Below are 15,694 nucleotides of genomic sequence, written 5' to 3' on the forward strand. Positions count from 1 at the left end.
TGCTGCACTTCTGGATTCTCTCGGGCTCTCTGAAGCCAGCCCTTTCCTGGGACCCTTTCACACAGATGTCCAAACAACCATCCTTCTGACCGAGTCCGTCAGAGCCTGCAGCACTGACCCAACTGGTGCTGCTTCTGTTGCTAAATCTTATTATTGCATAGCTGGACAGGGGCTAACTACCTGCCCATCAGGGAGTGGTTGTATCAGTTTTGTGGAACAGCTCTTTGTTGCTTAGCTTTGTTTTCCTTCTTTGACTAAGACTCTGATCTTCTCTCATCACTCTTCCAAAAGAAAAGGGGAGGGGAAAAAAAACACTAGTCCCGCACTATGAGCCTTCCTCTTTCCCAGGCCTTGCAGGCTAAAGCTGCCTGCTCTCCATACTGAGAGTTTGCGGTGAGGAGGAGGGTGCAGCCGTGCTGAAGTAAACGTTTCCCGTGGCTCCGCAGCAAGGCTGCCTTCTGGAGGTTGCTCTGGGGTAAACCGCCTCTCAGGCGGAGAGCCTGGGGCCTGTGAAAACATTTGCAGCAGAGGGCAGAAGGTCCTCCATAGCGTGCACAATATGTGGTTTTGGATCTTTGCCCTTGCTGCAGAAGGAGAAATTGTAAGCTAGAGGACAGTGTGGTGTGAACAGGGCAGAGTGGTCCTGTTGAACAGAGATCTTCCAGACCCCCTTCTGCTTCAGGCCAAGCTTCGTAAAGTTTGGAGGGAGAAAAGTGAGCTTTAAGTAGGTCCTAAATAATCAGRCAGGAATGCAGCTATCAGAGGAATGTCTTTGAAGGCCACAGTGTCACGGAGATGGCAGAAATTGCCCTCTGTGTGTGCAGTTCCGTGGGGCTTTGCATTTGGGCCAACTTGGGGGAAACTTGGCCAAGCATGGACCTTTACCTGGAGGGAACATAACTGTTTGCAGTTGTATCTGTGTGGTAGATACCTGGATGGAATAGGCTGGTAGCAATGCATAGAATAGCAGCAGTCCCCACATTCGGGGGTGATCATTTGTGTCCTTTGTTGTTTTTCCACCTTCTCTCTTTCCCTGACGGTTAGAGTGTAAACTGGGAACAGGTTAACACTGAATCAAAAGCAGGCCAACCTCACTGGTCAGGAAAATGTAGTCGGTGCAGTTTGCATCTCTGCTAAAAATGAAAATGGCTGCAGCTTCTTCCAGTCTTTAGAAATTAGCTGCACAGTTAGGATTACTAGAGGTTTTTTGGGAAGGGTTATTTATTTTGTTTTTGCGGGGAGGTGGAGGTGTGTTGGTGAGCTCTAATTTAGCAATTTCAAATGAATTTAGACCACACATTTTCCATATATACTGTAAAAGTCCCTGCAAAAGCAGCTTGCTTCATATGTGCTGCCTCGCTGTTTATTTATGTATTGCCCAGTTATTTATTCRTTCCTCATACAGATCATGTACTAAGTCCTTCATTTGCTAAGTGCTTTATCAAACACATGCTAAAAAATAGCCCAAGGAGCTTACAATGTCAAACGAGAGGCAGCTGGCAGGGRCTGTCAGGCGAGTACAAGAAACATGGCCTTAATGTTGGCTTGTACCCACAAGCACTGCTCTTGGCACGTGTTGCTGGAGCGTTATCTAACAGAGCGTGTCACCCAAATGAACACTGAAGTGCCATGTGCAGCATGGCAGGATCAGGTTTTCAGGGGAATGGTGCAGGAGGTTCGGGGGAGATTAACAGCTCTGCGCAAGCCTAAGTGGGAGAGCGGTAAGTGCTTGTAAGGAGGGAGCCTTGAAGTGCAAGGGTAAGACCTGTTTTAGCTCCCTTTAGCTTTTCTTGATGGGTGAACTTCTGGAAAGTGGCACCAGAGCTCAGCTCAGCTATTATCTTTTTGAGGGGGGGAAAGTATAGGAGGAGATCTGTGAATGATCTGCTTAGCAGCAAATGTTGAATTTCTGCGTTTGGGTAAGTGCTCAGAGATAAGGTAAAGAGAAGGGTGGTCAGAGCTGTATGGGAGCTAGATAGAGCTTCTGCGGGCTAGAGGAAGGATGAGGATGCCTRAAAAAGCTGTTCTGCCAAGCTGTGGGAAATGAACGTGGTTTGGTGCCGTCTTGAAGTGGCTTCAGTTACAAGCGCTGCCGATAGGAAGGATGTCTTTAGGTGAAATGTTCATTGCTGTTTCTAACTTGTTGGTGTGGCTGAGTTGGTGTTTTCATAGACCAGTCCTTGCCTGTTGCAGCCAAAGCCGGTGACGTGCCGGGGGACACAGTCTTGGGAATGCAAATGGGAGTTGGAGGCAGCTGCTGCAGTTTCTTGGAGCCGTGTTTCACCCTACTGGGATGCACAGTTGAGAGCAAGCGGGGCAAAAGCTGATACAAGGAGCATGTGTTCATGGGTCGGTTTTAATTATACTTGTTCTAATAGTTGGACCTATTTTAAGACCGTCTTCCYAGCTGCAAAGCAGATAGTGTATTGAACTGCCTAATCTTGCCCTGTGAATGCAGCTCACTATCCCCCAAGGGCCTGCCAGCCTCGGCTTATTTATCACACTCCAAAGTGCGGTGTAATCCGCGCCTGAAGGGCCGGGGGCTTTGTCGTCCTCGGGAGCTTATTTAGACAGCCCCCTGCAGCGAGGGAGAGCTGAGCTTAGCTGCAGCACGAGCCGAAAGAGCCAATCTTGTGCCTGCCTCCCGCTTTCATGTCYGTGCGGAGCCGCGGCGCGCGCACGCGTTTGGCAGCTCTCGGGAGCTGGGCAGCTCACCTGGCTTGCGTGCACAAAGCTGCCCCTGCAGCGTGGGACTTGGCAGCCGGCGGAGCACGTGGCACCGGCGCGGCCGTTCCCCGGCAAGGCTGCTCYGCGCCAGGGCCCTTGAAGCTGCTCTGAGCAGGTGACTCATCCCCGGAGGCCTCTCTGGGAATGTAAGAAATAAACAGTGTGGTTGAGTGACTCAACTCGAGCTCTTCCTTCCCACCCAGGCAACGCCGCCACCTGCCCCTCTCTGCTCTCCTCCAGCTGTTTGTGCTCTGGCTTCCCCAGGAAGGCCGGGCTGCCTTTGCCTCCCTCCTGCAGGCAGCTCTCGAGCCTGTAAATCCTGGTGCTGCCTTCGTGTAGGACCGGCAGAAAACCCCTTGCGGGGCTGTGGCTGGAGCCGGGCTTTGCTAATCCTCCCGCGAAGCCGCTTGGTTGCATTCCGCCCCTGCCTACGGGAAGCCTGTCGCAAGGCGCCCGGCACTGATCTTCACACCGATCTGCAGGGTGCATGGGTGCCCTCTGAGTGAGAAAAGTCGAGTGAAAACACACAGGGGAATTACTGTCATGTGCTTCTCGCTGTATTGCAAGGCTATGTCTTCTCTTTTCACTCCTCTGAGCTGGTCAGAAGAAAGCCTGTCCTTTCTTGGTGATCCTAGCGGCCCCTCCACGGTGGAAGACTTGAAGTAAATGACAGCCAAGAGGGCTTTCCCCTGAAATACCGGGAGAGAGAAGGTTTAYTGCAGTTAACAGTGATCTTTGCTCAGCCTGGGACTAAACGACCAGGAACTGACTTAAGACTGGGGCCAAGGGGGCATATTCTCATCTTTCAGAATAGAGAGATTCTGCTCTGGTTTCCAGCTGGARCCATTTCCAGCTGTGGCCAGAAATAAACAGTTTTAAGCTGGGAGGTGAGTGAAAAGGGAAATTTTGGAGTGTCTGTGACCACCAGAGAGGGGTTGGATGACTAGGGAGGTCCCTTCCTGTCTCGTGCTCCTGGCTGAAGAGAAGACTGAGACTTCCTCAGCTGCCACAGGGGATACCTTAAGCACAGTGCAGCTTTGGGATGAAGGTGTCGGACGTTCTCTGCACCCTGCCCTGTCCCACTCCTTCCTGTGCTTGCAGCGCAGCATCTTTGTGATAGTGGAAACCCTTCCGTGTTGTCCTTGCTTTGCGACAGGCATGGGGACCACGGATCACGTCATAGTGCTGGCTTCTACCAACCGTGCCGACGTCTTGGACAACGCTCTCATGAGGCCYGGGCGGCTCGACAGGCACATCTTCATTGACCTCCCAACGCTGCAGGTGCGTTACCCCCTGCCCTGTCCTTCCCCAAGGCTAATGACTCGGGCGTCCCAGGCCTTTACTTGCGGGTAKATTCACTGGCCTGGCGAAGGGGGAGATGGCGCTGGTGGGCTTGTACTCGCCTTCCTTCCTGCTCCTAGCCCTCGACCAGAGCGCTGGCATCCTAATGCACTTGTTTGTTTCTCTGAAATGACAACAGGCTGTTCTTAAGCGCCTGCGCTTGTGTTGGTGTGGGCTTTGGCAGCAGATTCCTCTGTGAGGTTCTCTTTGCCATGGAGATGCAGAAATATGTGTCCTCTCCCCAGGAAATCAGAAATTACCTAATTGGCGAGTTAACTTGTGCTGCTTGTGCGAGGAGTGCTCCAATTGTAATGTGCCTTGAGCGCTGTTTGTCACGTCGCTTTATCGTCGCCGCTATCCTCAGCAGGCTCCTCATTTTCCTTTAAGCAGCCTGTTGAGCGACTCTCCCCTCCTGCCTGCTTTTAGATCCATTTACCAGGGTAGTCCACCACGTCTGCCGTGTTGACAGTTGTGGCCCAGCTCTGAAAAGCCGCTCAGCTGCAGGAACGATGTGCGTGCTCTGCCAGCGCAGGCTCCTCTTCTCCCATCTGTGCTTCACTGTCATCCTCGGGGCTTTCATTTAAAATACCTTAAATGCCTGATAGAATTCAGCAGCGGAAGCGTGAACTGTGCAGCTGCCCGCGGAGGAAGGGGGAAGCCCTGGCAACAGAGGCCCTTGTGCTGCCCAGGCTCTCCTGGCCCAGCTGGATGAGTCACCCCCTGGCTACCTGCCAGCCCTCCCCTTTCCCCTGCCTCTGGCTGGGAGACGGTGGCAGGCTCAGTAGCAGGAGATGGGGACCTCGTTATGGTAAGACCAACATTAGGCCAGATCAAAGTGAAAGTTAGGAGGGCAGAGCAGCCCTGGGATAGAAGGCAGTGACTCACCATAAGCCTCCATGCATCTGTTCTGAATTTGGGCTGGGAGTTTATCAGGACTGTTGTAGGACAAAAATGTTGCAGGAATGGCCCTGCCCTCTCGTGGCAGTGTCACTGTCCCCATGCTAGAGACCTGGCTGCGTCTTCGCTGCAGTGACTCCTGTATTGCAAACACTTGTTGGGCCCAAATGTTCCCTGTTGTGCAAATGCTGTTTCCTTTTACAGGAGAGAAGAGAAATCTTTGAGCAGCACCTGAAGAGTCTCAAGTTGATCCAGGATGGCAGCTTCTACTCGCAGCACCTTGCTGAGCTGACTCCAGGCTTCAGTGGTACGGCTCGCTGCGTCGTGTGTTCGGCCGCTCTGCCTGCTTCCACGCTTGCCATTATCCAGTTCAACCCAGGGCTTTTTGTTTGCCTTGTTTTAATGGGGTATTTTAGGGTATTTTGGTCTATGGCTTTTTTTTTTTTCTTTCTCCCCTCCTCCTCAAGTTTTCTCTGTCTCTGCTGAAATAGTGGAAACTGAACCATCTCCCTAGTGAATGGAGCTGTGATGAGCAATTGTTCATGGCTATTTGCAATTTTCAGAGACTTCTGGGACTAGCGGAGTGTGGGAGTAGAGAAAAATAAGTTTCTATAGTGCCTGGGATCCTAATTCCCGAGGGGAGGAACCGCTGCTGTGCTGTTGGCCAAGCTGCTGCTGAGGGTGCGTTGTTGCACTAAAGCTCCCTGAAATGGAGACAGACTTTTAAGCTGACAGGAGCTACTGGGAAACTAAAATGACACAAATAAGTAACAACTAGTTTGTTGGTCAGAGTCAAAATCGGGCAGCTCTGGCCCTTGCTCTGAGCCTGTTTTCAGGGTAGGTCCTTGGGAGCTTGAAACAATGCTGAGTAAGGGGCTCCAGAGTTCCTGTTTATGTGGCGTTCCTGGAATATCCGTTCTGGGCTTCCCCTCTAAGAGGCCCCAGCACGCTGCCTCTTCGTGACTTCTTTCAGCAGCCCCCCGCCACCATGACCCACCCACGCAAACTCGGAGCAGATGTTCCCTCTCTTGTGCGCAGAGGTCTGGGCGGTCGCTGCCGGAGCAGCGCGGCGGCCCGTGCCAACCCGAGCTGCCCACGCCGCTTCTGTTGCCGAGAGCCAGCCTCGGCTTCAGCCTTTTAACTGCTTCCTGCACTCCGTCCTGTGTGTGGCAACGCGCTGCCGGTTGCCAAGGCAGTCACATTGTTCTAATCCAACATAAACACCCGTGGATGAAGTTTGCTCTCTGTTCCCAAGGAACAAAGAGGAGCTGGCAGTGCAGGCTGTTTGAGTTCCTTAGGTCCTCCTCCAGATTTGTTCTTGCCTCTTCTATTCCCTGGAATCTGTGTCACGTAACAAACGTAATTYTTGTAAACTTGTGCCTATAGGAGCTGACATAGCGAATATATGTAACGAAGCTGCTCTTCATGCTGCCAGAGAGGGTCACAAATCCATTGATACCTCCAACTTTGAGTACGCTGTGGAAAGAGTCATTGCAGGTAAGTGGTCTGTCCCTTTCTGTTCTTGTCTTCCTGGCTAGTGTCATACTTCTCAAAAGGAGGCTGAAACAAGGGATTGCATTCCAGGGAGGCACATGGGTTCTAGCCCATGTTCCCAGCCATATTCTGAAGATCACAAGAAGCTCTTTAAAGAGGACCCCAAGTGGATCTTGCTTCCTGAATGTGCAGGCAACCTGAACAGGTAGCTGGGTGAAGATAGGCAGTAGCAAAACTGTAAAGACGGGGACTCAAATCTGGATGTTTTTTAATTTAAACAAAAAGCTTTTGTTGTTGTTGTTTTTTTAATGAAGAATGAAAGTTTCTCTGGGTTTTGCTGTTTCTCTGGACACCTGCTGTAAGAACATGAAAAGCCAAATAATGCAAAAAGGCTTTTTTTTGCCTAGAAGCTCAGGAATTGAAATGACAGAATAAACTCCAGGACAGTGGAGTACTGTTCTCCCTCTGAGAACATCCTGTCAGCCTTTCCCTGTCGCCTGCTGTGCCAGTGCCAGCAGAGGAGCCTCTGGAGATTACCCTGTGGCTGCATATTGCAGGGAGGAAAGAATGGTTCCCAGAACTCCCGACTTCACCTGAGGGATTTGTCTGCAGTGGGTTTCGGTCTGAACTGTCCSCTTGCCAGGTCTCGGTTCTCATAGTCAAACACTGAACTGCTTCCAGGCTGCGGTGTCGTTACCAGGGCCGAGCCCGGGCAAACAGACTGGCACTCTGTGCTGCTTTGAGCAGGGCTGGTGGAACAGGATGTTTATATTGGATTAGTTATTTCCTGATCTTGGAATGTAGCTTTCAGTGTTCACTTTATCACAAAGTGCTTACATCATTCCTCATCCAAGAGAAGACTTCAAGAAAACTCTTGACAATTTCACCTACCCTTCAAAACCCTTGGAGTGCTCRGATATCCACAAAGCCCCAACTGTACTCAGCACTGTGAGAGCAGAGAGCCACACAGCTAGTTGTCCTGCAGAACCCCTAATCAGCCAGAGCAAATATGTGTTTTACCCAGCCCTGCACAGGGCAGAAAGCACCCAACGCGTGGGAATCTGCTTGGCTTTTCCTTCCAGAATCAACCCTTAGTTGCCCMGAGCAGCAGGGCAGGCTGAAAGGTGCTGCTCAGGCAGGACGATCGCGGGGGACGTGGAGCAAAAGGGGGTTAATGGGTGGGTGTCACAGCGCATGGGTGTCAGCAGCTTCACTAAGGTGCTCCGGCATCTAGGAGGTCATAAAGTCTCTGTTGCTTAATTCCTGTGTTAGCAGGGCCTGGCTTCTCTTAAGATAGTCTAAAAAGTCCTAATCTCTGCTACAGGCCTAAGCATTAAATGTTGCCTTGCCAAATAATAGGGATGCTTCTGGGTTTCACAATTCACAGGGCATTTCAGTTGCCATAAAAGCTATTTTTTTCTGAAGAAAGGGTGCTACTGTGCTTTCCATTATAAGCTTCTGGTTTTAATAAGGGTGGTGTTGAATCAAAAGAGAACTTTGCAAGTCCAGAGGCCCTGTCAGCTTCAAAGCTTTGTGCTGCTGCAAGGGAGGAGCAAGAAGCGCTCTCTGCGGTAGTCCCCATTGTCTTTGCTTTGGGAACAGGGAGCAGTCAGTAAGTTGTCTCCCCTGGGAGCGAGGGAGGAAACCTGCTGGGTGCACAGAGCCGTTTAGGAGCCATCTTCTGCAGATGGAGTGAAGCCTGCGCTCCTCGAGGAGTTTATGTACCCTGTGTAGGGCAAGCAGAGATACACAGAGCAGTTGCTTAGGTTATTTCTCTTCTACATATGATAAGGACAGGCCTTCAGGGAGCTCTTCTGCATGGAACTTGCTTTATGCAGGCAAAGAAACAGTCTTTGTAGGCACAGTGTGTGCCGTGGTGAAGAGTACGGTCCCTCCCTCAGTGCCAGGTGGGATGGCAAACAAATGCTGCTGCAATTGTTCAAAGTTTTTATTTTTCCACACACATACACAATCGCTCACTCTGCTGAAAGCAGCGTAAAGGACCAACAGATTAAAATCAAGGCTACTGTGATTAACCTGCTCTTCCATCACCATGGGCCTWGTAGGACATAGTGGCTTGCAGGGTCCCTGGGCAGTAATTTTATAAGATCTGCCACACTTATTTTGCTGTTTCCTCGTTTAACAAAACTCTTGATTTTGTTTAAAAATTAATGATAATAGAATGTTATTTTCCAAGACATCAAGCTTGGGGTAACGCTGCTCTTGCCTGTGCCTGTTCTACCCCCTGCAGCTCCTGGTGCTGTGCAGAGACATCCGCTCTAAAGCGCTGACGCTTTCTGTGCTCAACGTGCAGAGCTGTAACGAGTGCCTGATACACGGTGTATCCTGTAGTTAACGTATTTTCTACATGCTGGAAGCCTTACTTCCATTCAGCATTTTTTTTTTTTGAATCCTAATTGGGCTTATTCTGTGTTACGGACTACTGGGCTGGAAAATAGACACTTTCAAAAATCACCTTTTTGGAGGAAGTATTAAGTGTGAGTTATGGCTTAATTTGCTAGTTCTTAGGAGCCTGGGAATAAGCTCATATGGAGCATGCCATGTGTAATCAGAGACATTTTTCTGGGGCTGGAGAAGGATTTTTGTGTACACTCTTGGTTTTTGTGCTGATTTGAACACTCCTAATGTACAAGGATCTCAGTTGGACCCTCTCTCTTATTATGGGCATATATAATACAACATCTTGCCTTTCTCTGATATTCTGCTTAAGGGACTGAAAGGCTATAGAGAAAAATCAGTGCAATATTCCAGCCAGTCTGTTCTGTTCCAAGTGATGGACTGACTTGTTGCAGAACTGTCCCTGGGYAGAGATAAACTGCGACATGCTTTTAGCAGAGCTTTGAACAGAACCTAGATTTGCATTTTAGAGTTATAATTTAATCATTGCACAATCTATCGTTTGATATTTTTTATTTTTCATTTTCTTTTACCTGCGAGAGAAGAGKGGAAACATTTCTGTCAGCGTTGTCGTGTCCAGCCACGTTATCTCAACAGCCACCAGGGATGGACTGACGAAGTTTGCTGTTCAGCCTGAACTCCTGGGAGTGCAGGTTTACAGCAGACATGCTTGGGTTGCTTTTGCTGCAGGGACAGAGGGCACCTCATCCRCAGCGTGTAATTGAAGGGTGTTTTATTGCCTCTCCCTCGGTGGCGTGCAGTTGCGAGCTTGCTGGCCGTTCAGCCTCAGACCGTGCTGAGTTGTGCACATAGCTGCTCAGGAGTGAGCTCTGCTAGTTGCACCTGCTGCCAGTTTCTTTTCTTAACCAAATCCTGGTCTGTGTTGCTGCAGGCACCGCCAAACGAAGCAAGATCCTGACGCCAGAAGAAAGGAAAGTTGTGGCGTTTCACGAATCGGGCCATGCGCTGGTGGGCTGGCTGCTGGAGCACACCGAGGCTGTGATGAAGGTAACCCTGCTTTGTGCAAGGACCCCGTCCCTGGGGAGCAGGGAATCCCCTGGGGTTCCCCTGATCCCAGGCACGCAGGTGGTTCCGCAGCACTCCAGTTAAACGCTACCACATTCCCTGATCTCCAAGAGCTTGGAGCTGTGGATACCCCAGCAAAGGGACAAAGCTGCTCTGAGGAAGTCTGTTCCTGGGCTCTGCTGATGATGGTGACTGATTGCACTGTGTGCTGCAAAGCTGGTAATCGGCTGCTGGGGTAATCTTGCATTTAAAAGCCAGCTGTAAAGCACTCCAGCGATCTGCTGGCCACCCTGTTGTTGGGCTCATTTGGAGCAAATGAGTCTCCCAGTGCTGCTGTTCAATTCATGCATCTCTTCCAGACAAAGCACTGTTCTGTGTGTGCATGCATGTGTACATGATCTTTCCGTGCCACGAGATGCCAACATGTTGGTGCCAATTCACCAGCCAGGCCATTGAGAGCTGCTCTGAGGTTGATTAGAAGAGAATTTCCACACACACCCCGCTCCCATATCAGCAGACTTGGGATTTGCCTGCCTGAACCTCTCTTCTGTAGGAAAAGGCTTCCAGGCCTCCCTGAAAGAGCCTCGAAACTGGGGAGGGGTAGAAGTGACAGCTCCTTGGCTTGCCACCAGCTGCAAATTCACTGTGAATGACCTATTGTATCGGATGAACTGTTGTTAATTACTCTCCACAAGATGTGGCTGCATTAAAAAGATAGGGGAGGCAATATTTATTTTCCAAAGATAATCTCATGGCTCTCCGTGTAGACTCAGTGACTCTGGAGCACAGGAAAGCAGAGTCAGTTTGGTGTATACCCTGCAAAGCTACTGTTAGATCTCAGCATTTCAGTGGTTTGCTGTTAAGGGCAATTTAGTTCTGTTATTTCTTRCTCTGCAATAGCAAAAAGTGCCTGCCCCTGTGAAGGCAGATGTCTCAGTATGGGAGCATACATACTGAGCATACATCATGAGCCTGTCTCTGTAGATCAGCAAGACACATAAGGCTTTGACAAACCTCACTGGAGTGCAGAYCTCTTCCTCCTCTTCCCTCTGTGACAATCTTCGGGAGCTCTTTCSTTCCCTGGACTGATGGAGCTGCTCTGTGTTGCAGGTTTCCATAGCCCCTCGAACAAACGCRGCCCTGGGATTTGCTCAGATCCTTCCGAGAGAGCAGTACCTCTTCACCAAGGAACAACTGATGGAGAGGATGTGTATGGCTCTYGGGGGCAGAGTGTCCGAGGCCATCACCTTTAACAAGGTCACTACAGGTGAGGAGCTAGAGCCTGCATGGGCAGGTGAAACTAGTRCTAAGAGGGCCCAAGTGTCTGCACTTGCTCTAAGAGTAACCTGAGCAGCACACAGAGGTTTCCCACCTTGAACAGGGAGGGAGAAAGGGTCATTTTGCCTGCTGTGATCTTGGGGCTGCTTTTGTGACCCTCAAGGTCTCACTTTGCAGGTGCTCCTGCACAGTCTTAGATTTGTCCTGAAGYCTAAGGCTGCAGATACTGTCCCTGGTGGGACTGGTAGCTCCTGGAGAGCATGGAGCTCTGTGCCTTGATTCCAACTAGTTATCCCAAGATGGCTCACAGCAGGGCAGTGTATTCTCTGCGTGTCCTGGAGAGGTCCTGCAGAATGTGGCATATTCAGTTCCATGGGCCCCTGCAGCTCTTCTGGTCTCTTAAATAGAGAAATCTTTTTGTACGGGATGTGTGCTGTTGTACTCGACACAATGCTTGCCAGCTCTGAGCTTTCCCCTCTTACAGGAGCCCAGGATGACCTGAAGAAGGTGACCAAGATCGCCTACTCCATGGTGAAGCAGTACGGGATGGTGCCCAGCATCGGGCAGCTCTCCTTCCCGGACGCGGAGAGCGCGGGCGGAATTGGTCGGCGCCCTTTCAGCCAGGGGCTTCAGCAGATGATGGACCACGTAAGGGCCCTCCTTGTTGTGTGTTCCCATTTGTTCTTCAGTTTTGACAGTTCGTTTGAAAAATGCGAGTAGCTTGCGTCCAAATGCTTTGTATTTGTTCTAGCTATTAAGAAGTGGATTCCTGCAACTGAGCACTGATCGTTCTATTACATTGTCAGGACTATTCAGCGAGGCATTAAGAGCAGGCGAAATCATATTGCTGCGAGTTCAGCACAGTAGCTGCCTGGAGCTGCACTAAGCAGCTATAAAATATCCCGTAATGTGTAAAACTGAAAGCTGTGGTAGTGATTCCAGTGCGGACAAGGCCCTGCTGAGCTGGGAGGCAGGAGGAGGTGCAAACATGACCTTTGGAGAGGAGAAAGGCTTCGCAGGGGGGACAACAAGCAGGCCTTGGAAGACTGTAGTGGAGCTGCAGAACTGAGGACAAGGACCAGGGTAGGGAAAACTTGTGCTGTGCGAAGGTCTTTCCAGGCCCCGAGCTGTCCCATGTAGAGCTAAGCAGCCCGTGCAGTGCTTAGACCACAAAAGAACATGTGGCTTAAAATCTCAGTTGCACAATTTAAATATCTCCAAGCTCTGGGTCAGAGAGGCTTCTTAACCAAATGATTGATTGAAAATAGCAGTGTTTTGACAGTGAATTGAGCTTTTCTTTATTGAAGAAGAAGAAAACAAAACAAAAAAAATCCTGCCTTAGCAGGAGAGTCAAATAGTTGGAAACTGCAAAGCTTTTGTTTTGAAGGCTTTGTTTAAGGTTGTGCTACCCTGGGCTGCGTGCTGAGCTACCTCTTTTGCTGGCAGATAGCCTCCTTAGCTAGACTGCCTTTCCCTCAGCTGGGAGAGTTGTGCCGGTGGAAGAGTTTGCTGTTGCTCATCAGAAATACTCTTTTTTTCAGGAAATTTATATGTACTTTTTATGAGCAAGACCCTTTTCTATCAGTAGGAAGCCTAGCTCAGTTTGCAGATTCCATTCCTTGCTGCTCTCGCTGCCTGTCCTCAAGTTATTCTTGCTGCTGCCTGTTCCCAGTCTCTCCTCACGTTCCTGTCCTCTCCTAGGAGGCGAAGGTGCTGGTGGCTCAGGCTTACAGACGCACGGAGCAGCTGCTGCTGGACAACCGGGACAAGCTGCAGGCGGTGAGTGCTGTCCTGGCGTTTCTCACCTCGCTGCTCTSTGTCTCTCGTGGTGAGAGGACGTCTTGCAGCGGGGCGCTGGGCCTTGTGCTCCTGCTCTTGGGCACRGGTTGTTCCTTGCTCCACATCCCCCAGATTAGGAGGTGTAGGGAGGGTAGGTGCCTCTCCAGCAGTGGATAGCCTGACCCCCAGCTGGCGGTTGCAGGGTAGAGGAGGGAGCAATGCTCTGTCCAGGAGCGTGGTTGAGAGCTAGAATTCACCTCCTTCATCTGCACTCCTTCACTAGCCTCTTGGCAGTGTAATTTCCTGGAAAGCAGACAGTGACCGTTCCTGTGGAGCCTGCAAAGGCAGGAACAGCTCATCCTGCCAGGTTCTGTAGGTGTGCAGGAGTCAGGCACACGGGTTCTGGGGATGGTGGAAGAAATGCAGATTCTGTTATCTCACTTGACTGATCTGGCCCAGGCCCTCAAGCGGTTCCAGGCAGTTCCTCCCTGCCAGCTCCTTGGCACCTGCTATAGGGAAGAGTCCCTACTGCCGGACTAGAGTTTTGCCTCCTTCCTTCTGTGCCCTGAGTGCCCCCTAGCTCATCGCCCAGGCGTGTCCCCACCCCTCTGCCCTGGAGATCTGTGCCTGTCCCCCCACGCAAGGCCGGACCTGGCTTGCAGCTCCCTATTATAGATGCTGCATCTTCCCTTCAGGAGTTCTGTAGCGTCCAAGCTGGCAAGGAGCCGACTTAGTGTTGCACGTTCTGCAAATGAGAGTACCACACGCATGTACACACACGTGTGCACACAAAACAAAGCACCTTCGCCCGCCCGATTGCAGGACATCCCTGCATGCTTAGTAAAATAGGACGGGCTTGCTCAGGCGCCTGCTCTTGCCTGTGTCGCAGCAGGGCAGCGCCCTGGGAGTGCTCGGAAGCCAGCCGTTGTGACGAGATCGCCCTGCAAGCCTTCTCCTGTTCCAGTGCTTCCATTTAGCAGCAGTCGGACATTTGCTAGAGGCCCACGGTGGGAACACTTTCAAGCTAAGCCAAAATACCCACAGAGTAAATGTTTCAGCTGCCAGATCGGCATGTCGCGTCTTGTCAGCAGAGCTGAGCAGTTCCGTGCCTTTGACGGCCACCTGCTGCTCAGACGTGGCCCTTCTGTTGGCAGAGGGGCCGGAGACTCCTCTTTCCTGGTGAGCACCTTCCAGTGACCTTCAGCCCGTGCCCGCAGGAGCAGACAGCTCCRCTGCCTCTTCGTGCTGCGTTACCCGTGTCCAGGGGAGCCCTGGCTCTGCTCTCAGCCGCTGTTACCCTGGCATCYCACACAGGTGCAGTGACAGGGGCAGGAAGCGCTTCTCTGTCCCTAGAGCTCTGGCTCTCCGTGTTGTTCCCCAGAGCTTGCTCTATTGCCTGCGCTCACACTACGTGTTCCTGGCCAAAAGCGCTCGTGTGAAAGGTGCCGCCTGCCTGGGGCTCATTGCAGTGACTGCAGCTGCCCTTTGGGTTGCAGCATCCGCAGGTCTGGGGGTCTGTTCCTACCTCTCCATCACGTGCTGTGYCCAGATGTTGGGATGTGCGGTGAGCTGGCAGGGAGAGCCGGTCGGCTCAGCCCAGAGAGGCCGTTCTCAAGTCACCCTGCCTCACTGTGCCTTGTTTACTCTCTTTAGCTCTCTAATGCCCTCCTGGAGAAAGAAGTGATAAATTATGATGACATTGAAGCTTTGATTGGGCCTCCGCCCTATGGGCCAAAGAAAATGATAGCTCCCCAGAGCTGGCTTCAAGCGGAGAGGGACAAGCAAGACACGAGAGACGACGAGATGCCCCAGCAGCCACCAAACCACGAGGAGGAGGAGGAASCACGGCTGAGACCAGTATGAAGCTCACCCCGATGGGGACTAGAAGGGCTATAAAAACTTGTTCCAAACACAAACCCTTGCCSTCTCAGCTTTGGGATCAAAGGTGCTGAGCAGGGAATCTCTGTGGTGGTGTTAGGCAGAGGTTAAGGGAGGGTGTTGGTCCCTGGCAGGACCTGTTTCCTGCAGGAAGGAGAATTTAGGATTTTTAAATTATTTCTCTGTGGGCTAGTGGTGATTAGGATCTGGGTGAGCCTAACCTGCTGGAAAGGTTCCTTGTGCGGGAGCAGTGTGGCTGTTCCCGGGGGGAAGCCGCCGCTGTGCCGTGTTGCGCAGCGGGAGCGCCCGGCCCTTCCCAGGGGAGACGGGCGCCTCCGACCCCCGGCACGAGCCCTGGAGCCACCCGAGCTGCTCTAGCTGCCGCACTCCCCTGCGCCCTCTGATCGTAAACCAAAAACTGAGCAAAAGAGACTTCATTAAAATAAATTGTCCTTACGCTGCTGCTGTGTTTGTGGAGCGTGTCAGGAGTGGGTATGGGGTGGGCCCTGTGGAGCTCCGTGGAGCTGCGGTGCGTTGGGGGACAGGCAGAGCCGGGGAACCCGCGTCCCGGACCCCGGGCCCGCTTCGTGGCGCGGGGCGCTCCCCGGCTCGGCGCTGCCCCCTCGCGGCGCCGCGCGGGCCCTTTAAGCGGCGCCATGTCCACTGCGGGCACGGCGAAGCCGCCTGCCAGTCCCCGCGCAGCGCGCGCGCTCATTGGTCAGCGCTCYCCCTATCCCAGCGCGCTCCGCGCAGCCGCTTCCTTTTCCGGTCGGCCATTTTCCGTGGCGGGAGGTGAGTCGGGGCGCCGCGGCGGCGCGAGGGGGCTCCATCCGCCGCCATCCGCCGCCATCCGCCC

General features: G+C 52.0%; 2 protein-coding genes across 2 annotated transcripts in view; both read left to right on the plus strand.

Moving 5' to 3' along the window:
- The window catches only part of SPG7 (SPG7, paraplegin matrix AAA peptidase subunit), an 84,136-nt gene extending 68,991 nt beyond the window's left edge, over positions 1 to 15,145 (plus strand). Inside the window, exons 10-17 of the mRNA XM_026042299.1 lie at positions 3,884 to 4,008; positions 5,170 to 5,272; positions 6,352 to 6,462; positions 9,770 to 9,885; positions 11,014 to 11,170; positions 11,666 to 11,829; positions 12,883 to 12,960; positions 14,614 to 15,145. Of these exons, the coding sequence (XP_025898084.1) occupies positions 3,884 to 4,008; positions 5,170 to 5,272; positions 6,352 to 6,462; positions 9,770 to 9,885; positions 11,014 to 11,170; positions 11,666 to 11,829; positions 12,883 to 12,960; positions 14,614 to 14,823 (1,064 nt within the window). The 3' untranslated portion in view covers positions 14,824 to 15,145. The remainder of the gene's footprint in view (positions 1 to 3,883; positions 4,009 to 5,169; positions 5,273 to 6,351; positions 6,463 to 9,769; positions 9,886 to 11,013; positions 11,171 to 11,665; positions 11,830 to 12,882; positions 12,961 to 14,613) is intronic.
- Positions 15,146 to 15,596: 451 nt separating this feature from the next.
- Positions 15,597 to 15,694, plus strand: part of RPL13 (ribosomal protein L13) — a 4,991-nt gene continuing 4,893 nt past the window's right edge. The window contains exon 1 of the mRNA XM_026042407.1: positions 15,597 to 15,630. The gene's annotated coding sequence lies outside the window, so the exon portion shown is untranslated. The remainder of the gene's footprint in view (positions 15,631 to 15,694) is intronic.

Source organism: Nothoprocta perdicaria, unplaced genomic scaffold (assembly GCF_003342845.1).
Source record: "Nothoprocta perdicaria isolate Ctin4 unplaced genomic scaffold, notPer1 scaffold_30, whole genome shotgun sequence".
Lineage (NCBI taxonomy): Eukaryota > Metazoa > Chordata > Aves > Tinamiformes > Tinamidae > Nothoprocta > Nothoprocta perdicaria.